Genomic DNA, 15,684 nt, shown 5'->3' with positions numbered 1-15,684 from the left:
GAAGTGTCCCAGCCCGCGGCCCTTCAGGAATGGCAGCTTTCCGAGCCACTTGCCGCAGAACGCTGAGATCATCGGCAGCAGCAGCGACTCGGTCAGCATGCGGTTGAACGGCATGCCGTTGATAAAGAAGTGGGCGTTCAGCCTGAATCTGCGATCCCGGGCGTCTTGCTCTCCCTCCTGCACGGCTGCAGGCCTCCCGAACTCAAACTGCCTGAGCTCCACCGCCGACACCTCCTTTGGCAGCTGGCTCTCCCAGTGCCTCTCAATCCGCCCAAGCGTATGCTTCCACAGCAGATTATACACCGTGCACACCACCGGCATTGCGGTCAGAACCATAGGTGGCGACGGCACTCTCTGCATGGAGAGGATTTGCTTGGAGAGTGGTGACGTCAGCAGGAGCATTGAGGATAGCGGCAAGGTCGCGGATTTGCCGTGGAAGCGCGTCCAGATGAGCGTCAGCGGGATCATGGGCAGCCAGAGCCACTTGCTCTGGCCCGTGCGGCCTGTGCGGCTCAGAATCTGTGCAGCGTCAGCCGAGCCATACACCGTCATCACTGTGTGCGCGCCGTGTGCTGTGAAGGCCACTACCAGCGCCATGCTGCCAAAGCCGGCGAGGCAGAGGGGTATCATCTTGTCAACAAGGTCCATCACGTAGTTGAGGCCCTCAAACACTTTGGACTGCCACTGCACCATCTGGTACGGCGTGTTGCACTGCGGACAGCGAATCTACGTAGGCATGTGTTAGCTGTATGTATGCGCTGGCGGCCACTAGGCATGTCTCGTATTTAACTTACCACGCCGGTGCGGCTCCGTCCCTCGCTCTCGCCAATCCAGTGCAGGAGGCAGTCTTCATGGCACACGAGCGAGCACTTGCATGGATACACCCACTCGCCCTTTCCCGAGACAATGTCCTCGAAGCATATCCAGCAGCGCTCGGGCTCCGCTGCTATGCTGGAATTGTCCGTCATTGTGGTAGCAGCAAAAAAATAGAAGAGCGAAAAATGACAAGGATACTAAGGCGCAAGCACGAAAAGTGTCATGCGAACCATTTCATGGCCATTCGCCCTTTTGTTTGCGCCGCAAAGCCCACTCTTTGCAGCCGACTAGCTGGCAAAGCCAGACATCGCAAGGCGCTCTCCTATTTCTCACTTCCTCGCTACCCTTAACCGGAATGGCTGCTCTGGCAGTGCCTGTTTCGGGAATGGACAGTGCCTGCAGCCCGCCCTTTTCGAGGAAGCTGGTTGCCATCCAGGCTCTATCGGGCCCTTGCGCTTGCACAGCCCTGGCGCGTGTCACTGTGCCATGGCATAAACAGCTGTCTCAAGGCGCTGGATTTGGCGAGCAGTCATAACTGACTCCTTGGCCAAATATTGCTGCCAATTTCCTGGTCATAATGCCTGCAGCGTCACAACCACCACTGCCTCGCATTCAAAGGCTGTGACAGCCAGACACACCGTGCTGGCCAGACATTAAGTTCCAGTTGCTATTGAAGGACCACCCGGGGGCAGTCCAGTTCGCCAACGGCCTGCCTAGCACCACAGTCGATGGCATTCTGCAGATTTTAAGCGGAAGCCCAGTCACGGGATTTGGCAGCAGCCTAGAAATCTGACAGTGGTGCAGATTGGCTCTTGACTTCAAATGCCCGTGCTGCTTTGTCATCCCTCACTCTTGGTTCTGCAATCCGCTATCTTTTCGATTTTGCATCCTTTTCGACTACAATGTTTGCTCTCCGCTCGTCGTCCTCGCTTCTGCGCACCGTGCGCCCCGCCCTTGCTGCCCGCCTCTATGCGACCAAGCCCGATGTCTCGTTCGAGGAGCTGCGCAAAATCATCCATGGTGTCACCAACACCGACTACGTGCTCATTGATGTGCGCGAGCCCCACGAGGTCGCCAACGGCAAGGTGCCCACAGCCACCAACATTCCGCTCGGCGAGGTTGCTGATGCATTTGCCCTGTCCAAGGATCTGTTCAAGAGCAAGTATGGCATTGAGAAGCCGACCGGCAAGCAGGAGACTATCTTTTACTGCCGCTCGGGCGTGCGCAGCCAGAAGGCCATCGATGCTGTCGAGAAGGCGCACTCGGCGGAGCTGGTTACCCGCAACTACCGCGGCTCGTGGCTGAACTACTCGGAGAACGCCCTGGGCAACAAGAGCCTGACTGAGTAGCTGCTTTATCTTCCGTTAAATACCAGCCTTTCCTGTGCGTGACGATAACGCCATATCCGGCGAACTGCAGACGTGTTGGATCGGCCGATCCGCGTTGATCGATTACAGTCATGATCAGCCCGCGCGCGTTGCCGCAGATTTGACGCGTGCAGCTGTGCTGAACGAAAGCTGGGTTCAAGTGCGCCCTTGTTCCTTACTCTTTGTCTTGCTTTTTTCCACAGTTTTCTTTGAAAATGACCAGCGCAACAGAGGTGCTGCACCTGCTCGTGATGCAGGATGCCGAGACTGTCACGTACCGCCGTCTCAGCCGCGAGCTCAGCGTGCACGTCAACGAAGCAAAGTCCCTGATGTACGACTACTACACGAAAAAGCTGGGCTCATGCCACGCATCGTTCCTGGTGTCGGGCACCGAAAAGTCTGGCAAATCGTCACGCTTGCTGGTAAAGATTGTTTCAGAGGACGAGCTGGCAGACGCTAAGCAGGGGCTGAGCAATGTGTCATCGCATATCTACTCGCTGGAGCGTAAAAGGGCGGACCGGGAGATGTTGGTTGCGTCCAATTTGGCTGCGGGGAGCATCCGTGAGATGGCTGATCTAAGTGCTGTTCGCAATGGCTATATCACGCAGAATGAGCGTGGGGCGAGTGCAGTGTTTGCAAAGCCAGCAACTGCCTCGACGCCAAAGGAGGTCAAAAAGGAGAAGGAGGAGCTGGCTAGCAAGGAGCCAAACGACGTTGTTATGGAGGACCGAACTCAGCCGGCCAAGAAGGCTGCCACATCGTTCTTTGGTCGGCAGACTGCAAACAAGCCAGCGGAGAAGCGGGAAATGAAGAAGGAGATCAAGAGGGAACCGAAGCACCCGGAGTCAGCGAAGCAGGAGATCGCTGCTAAGAGCAAGGCCAAGCCCACACGGCCCAGTTCTGGCGGTAGCAGGCCGGCAAAGAAGCCCTCTCCCCCTGCCATCGAGCCGCCCAGTTCACCCGCAAGTAAGCTAGGGCGGATGCGTGTCGAGGACATGTTTGACGACGACGACGACGACGACGACGACGATTTCGAGGATACCCGCAAGAAGGAGCCAGAGCCCATAGCACAATCCGAATCCGAGCCGGAGCCGGCACCAGCCACTATCCCATCGGAGCAGACGCGCAATGAAGCACAGAACGACATGGACATAGATAGCCCTGAAGATCCAGTGAAGGAGGAACCGACAGAGGTACCCCCAGCGAGTGGTGGCCGCAGAGTGCGCAAGCGCAGAAAGGTATCGCGGGTCAAGCACACGAAGAACAGCAGCGGCATGTTGGTCTCGGAAACCGTCGACGGCTGGGAGTCGTATTCCGAGTCCGAGCCCGAGATGCCTAGCAAGCCTGTACGCAGACCTGCGGCAGCGGCAGCAGCAGCGGACCCAGAAGACACAGCGGCCAAGCCCAAGAAGGGAAAGGGCAAGCCGGCGGTGAACCAGCGCTCGCTGCTGAGTTTCTTTGGCAAAAAGTGATTTTTCTTATAAACAACATTGGAAACAAAAAATACAAGTCTATCGACCGAACGTCACTGCCTTCGGGTCCAGCGGCAAGCCGGTGGCCGGGTCAATGCCGTTGCTTCGCATGACAATCTGCTGGCGAATCAGCCGGGCTTTGTCGAACGACACGCCTCTGGTCTCCATGATATGCCGCACCTCGTCGCTGTCCAGACCGGGCCGCTCATCGCCGTCGTCGATGTTGACGCTTATGTCGAAGTTGTGGCTGCTGAGCCCATCGGCGTAGTCCTGCTCAAACCCACTGATGCTGTCGCCGCTTCCACCAAGTATCGGCCGGCCGCGGCTCCGGAACCGCGCTAGTCGCATGCTAAGCCTGGACCGGCCCATGAAGAGCCCGAAAAAGTACCAGAGTGCGACGACGGTCATGGCTATCAGCGCCCAGAATATGTAGTCGGTCGAGGTTCTTGTCGGCGCGTCGTCATCCATATTTTATGTTAGCGAGTGAATGCGAGTGCTGAATTGAGGAAAGGTGCAAAGTAGGGATAGCGGAAAGGCAAAGGCGCAGTCGAATGCGTGTTTTGGTGACAGTTCCCTGCCGCTAATATTTACTGTTACCGCCGCCATCTGCAAGCCAAATAAATCACGGTTCGCAGCCAAGACTTGCGCGTCTGTTGACAGCGGAGCAACACCCAACGTGTCTTGGCATTCGACGCCTTTTGCTCTGGGGCCGCTTTGTTGGTAGGCAGGACATGATGCTGTTGCTCGCAGCAGAAAGTTGAGGATATCATGGCATGCCGCGCTACCGACATGTGGTGGCTGGCACCATCAACGTCACATCCACAGCACTCCTCGCCAAATATGGCAAAGCAGCCCTCGCACGCTCAAGGTATCCACAGCGCCTGCGATCGGCCCGCTGCGATCAGCTCTGGGCGTGCACCCTACAGTGCGCACACGTGATTCATGATCCGCCAGATCGTGATCATTGGCCCGCGGCGTGGCCCTGGCAATTAGCCCCCCAGCCGTTGCTCGCGATTTTTGTGCTGGCTCGGCTTGGTGCTGGATCGCTCGGCTCTAGGAAAAAATCTGTCGCCTGTAGGCGAAATTTTTCAGAGTGGAAGGGGGGGCCATGCTTGGGGTGCTGCTGGCAGCAGAGGGATCTATGAAAAGTATTTGCCAAACGCGCAAAGCTGTAGGTACCTTCTTTTTCTCCTTGTTAGGACTATATATTTGACCCACCTTTCACAAAGGCCAGAACAAGAAATCACCATGTCCGAGCAGGTGCGTATTGCAAATTGGTTTCATGAGTGTTGTAGAGCCGCCATTTAGCGTGAATGTGAGGGTCGCCTTACGGATCGTGGTCCAATTTGAACCAGACTGGGAGCAGAAGCAGCAGCGAGCGGGCAGTTTCCTTTGGCGAGCAGCAAACAGGCAGACACGAGTGGTTGCCCTGCGAAGGCGCAGTGGGAGTGGCTGTGGACTGGTGTGCAGCTGCTGGGGTCGACAAACGTCGCTGGCGTTTTCAAAGCGGCTAGTGGAAAATTTTTCAGCTGCTCGACCGATTTGAGAAATCAAAGGCTTCGGTCCTGAATTCCGCGAAACGGAGCAGCCCCTCTGACGCTGCCGCTGCCGCCTGTCTGGCTGTCTGCTCTTTACGGTCCAGCGATCTAGCCGCCCAGTTGGCTCTGCTGGTGGCGACCCCGGACGTGGGCATAGAGAGCATGTTTCTGGACATACTCGATCACCAACGAGCACCAACGAGCACCAAACACTAACTCTCAAATGCTACTCTGTGTAGACTGAGCGTTCGTTCCAGAAGCAGGAGGCTGTCTTCCTTAACGCCAAGACCGTTAGCAAGAAGAACAACCGTTGGTACAAGGACATCGGTCTGGGTTTCAAGACCCCGACTGAGGCCATCGAGGGTACCTACATCGACAAGAAGTGCCCGTTCACTGGCAACGTCAGCATCCGCGGCCGCATTCTGTCCGGTGTTGTTGTCTCGACCAAGATGAAGCGCACCATCATCATCCGCCGTGACTACCTGCACTTCATCCCCAAGTACCAGCGTTACGAGAAGCGCCACAAGAACCTGGCCGCTCACCTCTCGCCCGCCTTCATCGGCGTCGAGGCCGGTGACAGCGTTACCGTTGGTCAGTGCCGCCCCCTGTCCAAGACTGTCCGCTTCAACGTGATCAAGCACCAGAAGAAGGTCGTCAAGGGCTCGAAGCAGTTCCAGAAGTTCTAAATTTCTAACGTGTTTGCTTGACATTGTCTTTTTTCTCGTTTCTTTTGGAATACAAAGAAGCTAAAAGAGCGTCTTTATGTGGGCTCTCGCTTGAACATTATAGCATGCACGCTGGGGATGTGATGTGATGTGATGTGTTGTTATACATTGGCAGGTTACGGAAAGCGGGTTCGGGGGCACTATGTAGAAGTCAGGAAGTGCTGGCTACAGTGCTCGCTGCAGCGAGGCCGTTGATGGCAGGCGCAGCAGAAGCAGCTGCACTTGCAGGCTCAGTTGCAGCAGCTGCAGCAGGCTCTGCCGACTCGGCAGAGGCAGCCGTAGCGGCCGTGTCCACAGGCGCGAGCTTGGCAGCGGCAGCACGTGCAGCAGTAGCCAGCACCTCAGCAGCCTGCTCCGGCGTCTTGATCCACCCGCTATCGACAAAAAAGTCGTATATCCGGTTGGTTGTCGCTGGATCGATCTTGACGAGCTCCCGCGCCTGGCGCCTCTTCAGCGATCCCCGTCGCGCATACTCTGACAGCAGCGTCTCCTTGACCACCAGGTAGGGTCTGGGGAACACCTGGAGCTTCTGGCACATGGCCTTCTCGCTCTTGGTCAGCAGCTCCACGCCCTCGGCGCTCTCGATGTCGGGTGACGCCTGGTTGGGCTTGCGCGCGCCGTGATAATGGCCGGCCTTGTGCTGCTCAGGCCCCGACTCCCGCACAGCCCGAGCCGCCGCGATCCTATGCAGCCGCTCGAGCAGATGTGCGCTGTCGCGCAGTGTGTTTGCGCGCCGCGACAGCCTTTGCGACCGCTCCACCTCGTACTGCGATCCATCCTCGAGCGTGGTGATACCATTGCGGCGCCACTCCTGCAGCTGCGCAATGCGATGTCGCAGCGTCTGCTCGTTCAAAAGACCCGTCGATAACTCATTGAAATCCTCGCGCGTCTGCATCCTCGCAAGAACCTTGCTTTTGTTCAAGATATCGCGCTCGTCTTTCGGCCGCTTCTTCTCAGCTGCCTGCGTCTTGCGGTACTCGAGCAGACCGCGATCGAATATGAAGTTCTTGTATCGGACACGCCGATCAAGGCGGCTGTTGTAAATGGCAAGGACGATAAGCTTCAGCTCCACCTCCTCGGGCGAGTCATCGTCGTTGAACACCATGTCCTTAACAACCTGCTCGGCCTCATTCTCCACCTCAGTTTCAAACTCCAGCCGCCCGGGCATGTACCCAATGATCTCGTGGTTGCTGGGCTGCGACGACAGCACTTTGCTCTTGTTCGGATTCGACTTGAGCCGCTTCTCAAACGCGGTGCGCGCAAACTTCACGCTGAACGTCTTGTTCATGTCCGGCATGGGCCAGTCTTCCGAGGCCACGTAGACGTCCTTGTAATGTTGCTCGCACTCCTCCTTCGTCTTGGTGCCAACGTGCTCGGCCGCGTCCCGCCAGTTGCCCATGCCAAACTGCCGCAGTCCGTCGATGAGTAGCAGCTCTTCGTCCGCAGACCAGTCTTCGGTGAAAATCGGGAACCGGTGCTTTGTCTACTGTGCTCACTTGCTCTATCAGCTGCCAAGCTCTCTACGCAATGGTGTGTGTACGCGCCGAGCCTGTGTGTGTGTACTTACCACGATACGGTATGAATGCGTTTTCTTGTGTCGACCTATCTCGATACCCTTGGCAAAGCATGCCGCACAGAGATCAAACTCTTCAAACTTTTCGCACTCGTGGCACCGGATACGCACGCTATCGGACACGTTCACCTGGCAGTTGTCGCAATGGTACATTTGGCCCGCTATACGTCCAAAAAAAAGGCAAATTATCAGTGCATTTCCAATGTAGTTCTCGCTTCGCCTCTTTACTCTTGCTTCAGCACATACCTTCTTCTACAGCCATCGCGTCTTGCTTCCTCTTGGTGCTTCCTTCTGGCATTATGTGGGAGAATGGTGCAGCGCGAAATGAGCAATGGTAGAAAAGAGGGGTTTGAGGAAAGGCAAAAAGGGGGCTAAACGTGGGACTAGAGAAAAAGCTGGCCTGCCCAAAATTCATACATCCACTTCTCACGGGTCGACTTGTGGTAGAGTCATGGTGGCCACGTCCAAGCCCATGAAAATATTTGGTCCTCAGCTACCTTGTGTATACCATGTCGTATTTTATTCCGCACTTGACAAACGGCTGGCAGGTGGACCAGGCAATCCTGTCTGAGGAAGAGCGGGTCGTGATGATCCGGTTCGGCCACGACTGGGACCAGCAGTGCATGATCATGGACGAGACGCTGTACCGGATCGCGGACAAGGTCAAAAACTTTGCTGTCGTCTATCTGGTTGACATCACCGAGGTCCCCGACTTTAACACGATGTACGAGCTGTACGACCCGTGCACACTCATGTTCTTTTACCGAAACAAGCACATCATGATTGATCTGGGTACGGGCAACAACAACAAGGTCAACTGGCCGATCGAGGACGAGCAGGAGCTCATTGACCTGGCCGAGGTTGTGTACAGAGGTGCACACAAGGGCAAGGGTCTGGTGGTATCACCCAAGGACTACTCCACAAAATACAAGTACTGAGGTGCGTTTAGAAATATATAATAGCCCATATGGCTGCAAAAACGGTATAATTGTTGAATGGAAACGAGTAGAGCAATGCAGAGCATGTCATGCGTATATTACAGCCAATAATGATATTCACTCGTCAGCAGCGATTTCTGAGACTCTCGGAGACAGCGTACTTGACCGTTCATATTTACCTGCAGGAAGCTAACGTCGCATGGTTCACTGATGCCCTGTTCCAAGAGCTGCTGCAGGCAGTCAAGCCCAAACTCAAGCAGAAGGCCGCTGAACTCAGGGAGAACAAAAATCCGGCTGCCAGCATTTACAAAAATAGTAGGTACACAAACACCTCTCACGAATGCACCTCCAGCCTTGCTACTAATGCGCAGGCTATCTTCTGTATAGGCGCATTGCAGGTCGCCTTTTACGTCGACAGGCTCGAGTCGTCTGGCCATCTGCTGGTGCAGGAGCCCCTGGTCAAGTCAGAGTCGCCTGACGCCAGCCAGCACCTGTTCAGCTACCAGCCACTGCGCAGGACCGCCAATGTGCTTGTTCTTGTGCCCGAGCCGTTCGACGCCAACAACCAAATCGAGCTACCGAAGGTTCTAAACGTGCAAGTCGAGCCATAGTAATAGATATGTCAAGGTTACAATTCTGAAAATATGCAATAGCGGGGATCATAGCCTCATTAGAGCGAGTTAGCCGTGAGGCGATTAGGCAGGGCGATCCTGTGCGGAATAGCCTGGACAAGTAGGAGCTGATCTGGATGATGCAAGCACCATCGGAAAACGCACCATCCTTATCCCACAGCCCATCTTTAATTGCAGCAAGGCAAGGGCGACCCCACATGCAGCACTGCCAGCACGCAATATGTATCTGGGCGACGATGCGGGCGGGGAATAATACCAGCGATATCCCGGCTCTTCGATGTTTTATGAGCCTTCCTGCGTGGCTCGCGAAATCGCATTCCTGGTGCACTTCATAGGCCCATCCAGGCAGATGCCGGAGGAGGCTTACAAAGACAAGCGCTAGTGGTGGATTGGTGGGAAAGCACACCATCTGGCTGACCAAAAAAAGGTGTGAGCAAATGCAGTGATCGCACAAGACATGCATGGCTCCCACCTCCATTTTCACAACGCCTTCGGGGCTCTTTATTGCGAGTGGGGAGGGGCTTGGCCCCAGACAATGTTACAGCTGTTGTGATACACCAGCTGTGTTGCCCAAAGATCTATAGATCCCAGCATGCTATCGTACGATGTTCGGCGGGCTGTAGGCCAAGTCTAGCACCCCGGTTCCTGGACAGCACGCGCTAGGCGTGTGAAAGTGATACGTGAAGGAGACGGTATCACCAGCCCAAATGTCACCATTCCTCATTGATCTCCAACAAAATAATTGGGCGCTTTCATGCGTCGAGCACGCCATCGCTGAGTGATGCGACTGGATAATTTTCTGCCTTCTTTTTGCCCCTGATGAGGGGCAAATAATTTTTTCCCCTTTCGCAGCCTGAAAAAAGGGGGGGACCAAAGCCAGACATGCCAGGTATAAAGCCTCACCCCCTCTCCAGGGGCGTCCGCTCCGAGCTAACCCCTATTTTTTGGCTCCTAATTTCCTTAGAATACTTGCGCATCTCTTCCCTATTCTTTTAGTTATTGATAGACATGCTCCCATCTGTCAAGGAGCTGCTGGTGCTCAGCGATCGCACAATGCTCGGTACCTCACCGCCACCACAGCAGCAGCACCCTGTTCCACCGAATGTGCTGCCAGCGCTTTCAGCACCACCACATGTGCCTAGGGTCAGCAGCCCACCAACCCCAGAAATGTCCACCGCTAATAGCAAATTCTACAGTGTGCCTGTTAAAGGCATGGCGGCGTCAATAACGCTGGTACCCGTATGCCAAAAGCAGCGGCCAGGGCGCAAGGCCGACAGCAGCAGCCGGTACACGAGCAGCCCGGGTGCACGCAACTACCGGTGCGGTATGCAAAGCTGCGCTGCTTCGTTCAAGAGACCTGAGCACCTGAAGCGGCATATGCTGACCCACACGCAAATCCGGCCCTTCAAGTGTACGGCAGGTGGGTGCGGAAAGCGATTCAGTCGGCGTGATAATTACATAACCCACTGTAAAAAGCACGAAACCTCGGAGTCGGCCTCCGAGGGCAGCTCGGGGAAGCGGAGCCGGTACAGTAGCGAGTCTGTGCAGAGCTCAGTAGGCAACACGCCGAGGTCGTCGCCAGAGCCCCGGCCGTCGAGCATCTTCAGCCTGCTCAATAACGAGGCAGAGCACGAAACGCACAGTGGCGGGGTAACAATTAGTAAGCACACAAGCAACAATGGCGCGATCACTACTGCCAGTGATGCCACCCCCTGGGCTGCTGATGGGCAATCGGCAAGCCAGCCATCTCCACAATCTTCCGCATCACACACAGCAAGTCGGCAGCAGCAGCAGCAGCAGCCGTCTGCCACTCCCAGCCTGCCGCCACTGGAGTTGCTGGCTTACGCCTCGTCACGCACCGAAACTGTCCGTCCCTCGACACCAGGCCAGTCTGTGCATCTGCCATCCATTGCCCATTTTTCTTCGCCATCGCCTACATCCTCTCAAAGCAGCCCTGCAGCTACACATCGAGTCGAGACCTCAGTGGTCACTGTGCAGGGGTCGACGCAGGAGCCAATGGTTACAACAGCGTCCACAACCATTGTCGGCGGCGACCCAGCGAAGCCGTTCATGTGCTCGTTGTGCAATGCTCGATTTGGCCGCCTCGAGCACGTCAAGCGCCACCATATGGTGCATACGAATGAGCGCCCATTCTCCTGTCCGACCTGCAAAAAGACATTTGCACGGAAGGACAACATGATCCAGCATGTCCGCGCCCACGAACGCAAGAAGGCACCATCCACTCTGTAAATTTTAACCATCAAACTGTGCCTCTTGAATATATGGCATTTCGACGTTTACATTCGTCTCCAAAGTGATCACAATGCATTCTTGGAAATGTACACCATTTGATAGTGAGTATTGGTCTCTCCAGCATTTATAAATACTTTTCAATGTGTTATATTGTTGTTGCCAGCGGTCCCAGTGGCCATTAGATCTTAACCGCAAAACACCAAGTCTTTGGCTTTGATTTTTACGGTTGTCTTCTCTCTGTCTATGATGCATCGATTGCCAACGCTTTTGAGCTCCCGCTAGCTCTTGGTATTTGCCGTTATGTACCAGAAGCATATGCCAGAGCACGCAGGGCGGCATAAAAAGAACTACGGCGATAGTTCTGGACTTTTCTCCTTCGCTTTTGTTTTGAGGCTTTATACTGCGTTCTTCAAATATCCAATATAGGCATCTTGTATGAAGATTGTTATACTCTGTCGTTTGATAACAGGCATACGCGCATTTCAGTGTCGCAGATAGTTGAATCCCAGAGGAAGCAGTGCTAGTGCTGGTTTTTATGTGTTGCAGCTATACAGGGGCAGCTACGCATACGCCAGGCTTTGCTCTGAGCACAGAGGGCATGTCGCTGTAGTCGACAGGATCTTTTACCAGTGCCACGACCTTGTTCTTGTGGGTAAGTTCGTGGGTGGCCAGTCCGATATCCAGCCGCCAGCCATCGTCCTTCCCGACAGGTGCGCAGTCGTATATTTGATACGGCAGGGTGTGCCAACGATGTACTGCGTGGCAATTTACCTTGCTTCCTGCTTGCGCGCGGACAAAACTGTCCTCATTCTTGGTTACGAGTAGCGAGAACTGCTGAATGGACGGGTACATTTTCTGCTCTGCCTAGCCTGATGCATCCGGCAGCCATCTCAGCCTTATCTTTGGCGCAAGGCTTGGGGACATTAAAACAGTGTGGACGCCGTCAAGAAGACACTTGCTGACTTCAAGGGATGCCACCTTATCCCTTTCCGTCTCGAGGTCACTTGGCGAAATCACCTTGTTCGAATGTACGGTCGAATTCTTTGCTGTGAGCTTGACGGGAGATATAATCGTGGTGCCTGGCGACGCTTGAGGAACTCGCTGGGGCATCTACAGATAAATGGCGGTTATGATCTTGTTAGCACGTAGCCAACTCCAGTGCTCAGGTCGATATCTGTTTGGATGTACTTGCTATTTCTCTTGTTTTTTTTTTGTCATACTGTGAGGGACAATGTAATTTTCATTTTAACCTCTGAGCACCGGCTCCCTCTGACGCCACCATGGGCCAGGCTGCTGGAGAAAGAGGGCTAGAAATGTTGTGTTACTCTTGGAGTAGATAAGAATATTTCCATTTTGAAAGCTGAAGAGGAATGAAAAGAGAATGCTCGTCTCAGCCGCTGTGCTGCAGTTGGAAAGAGTGAACAAAGCAGCCTCACAAGCCTATGATGCAGTTGATTGTTTGGCACGTAGTTCAGTTTTAGGTTTCTTCTGTAGATGCAAGTTTCGAGGCCTCTTCGTATCTAGGCCTGCTACTTCTCGTGCCAGCTGTGTACAAGGTCACAGGTGAATTCCTGTCTCTTCCTCGGACCGCATGTTGGGTTTAGCTGGTGCACCCAACTACCGGATGGCTAGTGTTCTAGTAGCTGACGGTTACTCACACGGCGGTTCTACGCACTCGAATTATCTACAAAAATGCTATTTTTCTACTAGATTCACTGTCGAAATCGCTAAACGTTCGCCTCAGGAGCACCGGCAGACGTGGTGGGTTCCTTCGAAATCGGTGCAGCGGTGATACTGCTGCCAGCAACCTTTTGGGGCAGCGCCAGCCCAGCAGTGGCAGCTGCGATGTCTGGCGATGTCGCTGCTGCGCCGCTAGTCACAATGGAGCTGAAAAAGTCTGCCATTGATGGGTCGATAGCCGATGCGTCTTCGTGCAGCGCTCCATCTATTGCCGACACACCCGTCGCATTCTCCAGCGCATTGAGCAGCAGCTTGGTGTACTCGTCGTCCATGGCCGGTGGCTGCGCAGCCGTGCTACCAGTGGCTGCATAGGCACTGGTTTCCGGCGCAGAGTTGTCGGCTGCGTTTGGGTCGACAAAGTCCAGGAATGGTGTGCTGCCAGCGTTGATGTCAGGGGTCGGCACATTAACAATCCCGCTGCCGACGGTACTGTTGTCGCCAGTGCCCGCAGTGAGTAAGGGCACAGTGTTTCCGCCGCCGTTGATCACTGCAAACAGTCGCTGCAGAGCGGCCAGCTGGTCAGGGGAATACTCTGCCTTGGCAACCGACGACAGCAGGTTCGGATCCAGGCCATCAAGCGATGGTGCGCTCGAAAAGGTGCTGGCGGTGCTTACAGTTTGGCCAAGCGGGGCAGTTTGCAGGTACCCGCTTGCTGCCGCTGCAGCCGTCTGCGGGCTGAAGGCACTGGCGACATTGGGGTGGGCAGCACTGGCAGCAAGCAGCGACGAGCCGCTATTACCAGCAAGCGTCGACGCCAGCGTACTCAGAACCTCGGGTGTCAGCAGCGACTGTGCCAGCGTATCATCCAGTGACCCATGGGACACGCCCTGGCCCGCTGCATTCGCCGTGGCTGCCGACGGCACAAAGCTGCCTGCTGAGCCAATGGGCTGGACTGAGCTGGCAGTATTCGCTACCGGTTGCCGAGGAATAGCGGCCGCTGCCTGCTGCGCATCGGCTGCCGAAATGAGGTGCTGCGTCAGCGAGGTCAAGCTATGACCCAGCATGTCGACCTCCCGCTGCAGCTGCTCGATCGACTTTGTGTTGGCCTTCATCCGCTGGTACGCGTTGCTGTTTTGCGACACCGGCACAAGCGCGTTATTCGCTATCGCATTCACCGATGACGAGCTCGGCGGGCGTGGTGGACCGAAAGTAGCCCGTGGGTTGGCCACTTTTCGGGCAGTCGTTGGCGCCACTGAGCCGGATTCAGGCGTCTGCTGCCGCGGCGTTCCTTCCTTTGACGTTCTGCGCTGAGCCACACGCTCAGCTGGCGACGGTGGGGTAGAGCCGACCTCGTAGATCCTGCCTGTCCGCGATGCGGTGCTATCAGCTCTCATGCGCTTATGCGGTGGCTCCTGTTGCCCACGCTGCGCCTGCTGCAGATCAGAGTCCAGCATGTCTGTAAAGTCGGACGTGTGCGAAAAACCTGCTGCTTTACTGTTGCCTGGATTCGGCAGCAGACGACGCATGCCTGTTTGAAGCTCCAGGTGCTGCGAGTCGGCCTTGAACACGGTCGCCAGGAAGCGCAGGATCTTGTCAATGGTCTCCTGGTGCTGTTTGTAGCGCTCCTGCGTCGCTGCTGCCTCCATCCACAGGGCCTGGTTGTCTTCCTGCAGATGCTTAATGTCCGTGCTGATGGTCATTTGGTGGTCGCGAATGACTTGTATCTCCTTCAGAATTTTGGCCAAGTTGACTGGCGGTGCTCGCGATGCACGCTGGCGGCTTGGAATCGCGTGTACTGAGGCTGTGCTCCTTGCAGCACTCGCTGACCCACTGGTGCTGCTGACTGGCGCCACTACTTCGTCTTTCTCCTCGGCCTCTGCAGTCCGCTCTGGATCGGCCTGTGCTGACTCTGCATGCTCGCTGTCCCTGCTGCCCTTTTTGCGTCGGATGAAATGCAGCAGGTCCGGCTGTCCGCGCTGGAAATTCTCGTTGCTAAACTCCCAGCTCTCCGCATCCGGGCTGTCCGCCAGCAGCCCACCCTGCTGCAAATGGGGTACCTTGTGGAACCCGTACATATTGAGCTGCCTGACAAAGCTCGAGAAGTTGTTGTGCTTGAAGAACCGCGGCAGTACCTGCTTAGCAAAGTCTTCGTGCTGCGCAACAATAAATGAATTGCCATCGTCGGACCAGCGGATGAGATCGTCGCTGGCTACATCGTCCACCATGTTGTATAGCTTGTTCAGAAACGGGGTCACCGTCACGTTGCGGTGGATGTTTGTTATGCGGCGCGGTGTATCTCTAATCATTGCTGGTGTGTGTATGCGCTGTGCGGGGTCCTTCAATAAAAACGGCCGAAGGGTCGAGGGTAGAGGTCAAAGCACGAAATTCCGTTATGCAAAGGATAGGCTTCAGAAACCAGGGGATAGAAAAAACGAGGATGTGGAGGTTTCGACCTGCGGAACGGAGCAAGTTAAAAATGCTCTGGTTGTTTCGAGTTGTGTAGGTAGCAGAGCCAGAAATAAACGAGTAGACTTTGAGGGAATAAAAGTATGTGAAATGGGCGAAGAGAAAGGTGTCAGGAAGAACAGGACGCAGAAAGACAGCGTGTCAGGACAAAAAAATAGTGCGCTTTAGTGGTTTTTGGGAACTTCAACAACACCAGCAAAAAATTTACACTAGTCGGTTCATCA

The 15,684-nt window shown here is 55.2% G+C and overlaps 9 protein-coding genes across 9 annotated transcripts; 6 read left to right on the top strand and 3 right to left on the bottom strand.

Moving 5' to 3' along the window:
* Positions 1 to 1,802: 1,802 nt before the first annotated feature.
* On the top strand, positions 1,803 to 2,126 carry DL89DRAFT_217948 (uncharacterized protein; the record flags this gene model as incomplete). Its single annotated transcript, XM_040884341.1, has 1 exon — positions 1,803 to 2,126. A coding segment is annotated over one exon (324 nt), but the record flags the coding sequence as incomplete, so codon positions are not given.
* A 154-nt stretch (positions 2,127 to 2,280) lies between these two features.
* DL89DRAFT_153124 (uncharacterized protein) lies at positions 2,281 to 4,143 on the top strand. The gene is made up of 2 exons (XM_040883570.1): positions 2,281 to 3,871; positions 4,080 to 4,143. The coding sequence occupies exon 1, from the start codon at positions 2,399 to 2,401 to the stop codon at positions 3,653 to 3,655; it is 1,257 nt and encodes a 418-aa protein (XP_040743794.1). The 5' UTR covers positions 2,281 to 2,398; the 3' UTR covers positions 3,656 to 3,871; positions 4,080 to 4,143.
* DL89DRAFT_267369 (uncharacterized protein) lies at positions 3,632 to 4,401 on the bottom strand. The gene has a single exon (XM_040887475.1). It carries the CDS (start codon positions 4,121 to 4,123, stop codon positions 3,695 to 3,697), a length of 429 nt encoding a protein of 142 aa, XP_040743793.1. The 5' UTR covers positions 4,124 to 4,401; the 3' UTR covers positions 3,632 to 3,694.
* A 458-nt stretch (positions 4,402 to 4,859) lies between these two features.
* On the top strand, positions 4,860 to 5,986 carry DL89DRAFT_267368 (uncharacterized protein). The gene is made up of 2 exons (XM_040887474.1): positions 4,860 to 4,915; positions 5,433 to 5,986. The coding sequence occupies exons 1-2, from the start codon at positions 4,904 to 4,906 to the stop codon at positions 5,877 to 5,879; spliced, it is 459 nt and encodes a 152-aa protein (XP_040743792.1). The 5' UTR covers positions 4,860 to 4,903; the 3' UTR covers positions 5,880 to 5,986.
* Positions 5,987 to 6,069: 83 nt separating this feature from the next.
* Positions 6,070 to 7,753, bottom strand: DL89DRAFT_283749 (transcriptional adaptor 2; the record flags this gene model as incomplete). The annotated part of the gene is given in 4 exon segments (XM_040889751.1): positions 6,070 to 7,395; positions 7,415 to 7,438; positions 7,486 to 7,652; positions 7,738 to 7,753. The coding sequence occupies 4 exon segments, from the start codon at positions 7,751 to 7,753 to the stop codon at positions 6,070 to 6,072; spliced, it is 1,533 nt and encodes a 510-aa protein (XP_040743791.1).
* A 219-nt stretch (positions 7,754 to 7,972) lies between these two features.
* Positions 7,973 to 8,473, top strand: DL89DRAFT_267367 (4A/4B type thioredoxin-like protein). Its single transcript, XM_040887473.1, has one exon. The coding sequence runs from the start codon at positions 8,001 to 8,003 to the stop codon at positions 8,427 to 8,429; it is 429 nt and encodes a 142-aa protein (XP_040743790.1). The 5' UTR covers positions 7,973 to 8,000; the 3' UTR covers positions 8,430 to 8,473.
* Positions 8,474 to 8,519: 46 nt separating this feature from the next.
* Positions 8,520 to 9,087, top strand: DL89DRAFT_267366 (uncharacterized protein). Its single transcript, XM_040887472.1, has 2 exons — positions 8,520 to 8,744; positions 8,817 to 9,087. Exons 1-2 carry the CDS (start codon positions 8,540 to 8,542, stop codon positions 9,038 to 9,040), a joined length of 429 nt encoding a protein of 142 aa, XP_040743789.1. The 5' UTR covers positions 8,520 to 8,539; the 3' UTR covers positions 9,041 to 9,087.
* Positions 9,088 to 9,986: 899 nt separating this feature from the next.
* On the top strand, positions 9,987 to 11,357 carry DL89DRAFT_267365 (uncharacterized protein). Its single transcript, XM_040887471.1, has one exon. It carries the CDS (start codon positions 10,070 to 10,072, stop codon positions 11,309 to 11,311), a length of 1,242 nt encoding a protein of 413 aa, XP_040743788.1. The 5' UTR covers positions 9,987 to 10,069; the 3' UTR covers positions 11,312 to 11,357.
* A 1,317-nt stretch (positions 11,358 to 12,674) lies between these two features.
* DL89DRAFT_267362 (uncharacterized protein) lies at positions 12,675 to 15,580 on the bottom strand. The gene has a single exon (XM_040887470.1). The coding sequence runs from the start codon at positions 15,217 to 15,219 to the stop codon at positions 13,042 to 13,044; it is 2,178 nt and encodes a 725-aa protein (XP_040743787.1). The 5' UTR covers positions 15,220 to 15,580; the 3' UTR covers positions 12,675 to 13,041.
* Positions 15,581 to 15,684: the final 104 nt, after the last annotated feature.

Source organism: Linderina pennispora, assembly GCF_002104995.1.
Source record: "Linderina pennispora strain ATCC 12442 chromosome Unknown DL89scaffold_6, whole genome shotgun sequence".
Taxonomy (NCBI): domain Eukaryota; kingdom Fungi; phylum Kickxellomycota; class Kickxellomycetes; order Kickxellales; family Kickxellaceae; genus Linderina; species Linderina pennispora.
This window is presented reverse-complemented; position numbering and strand designations above follow the sequence as displayed.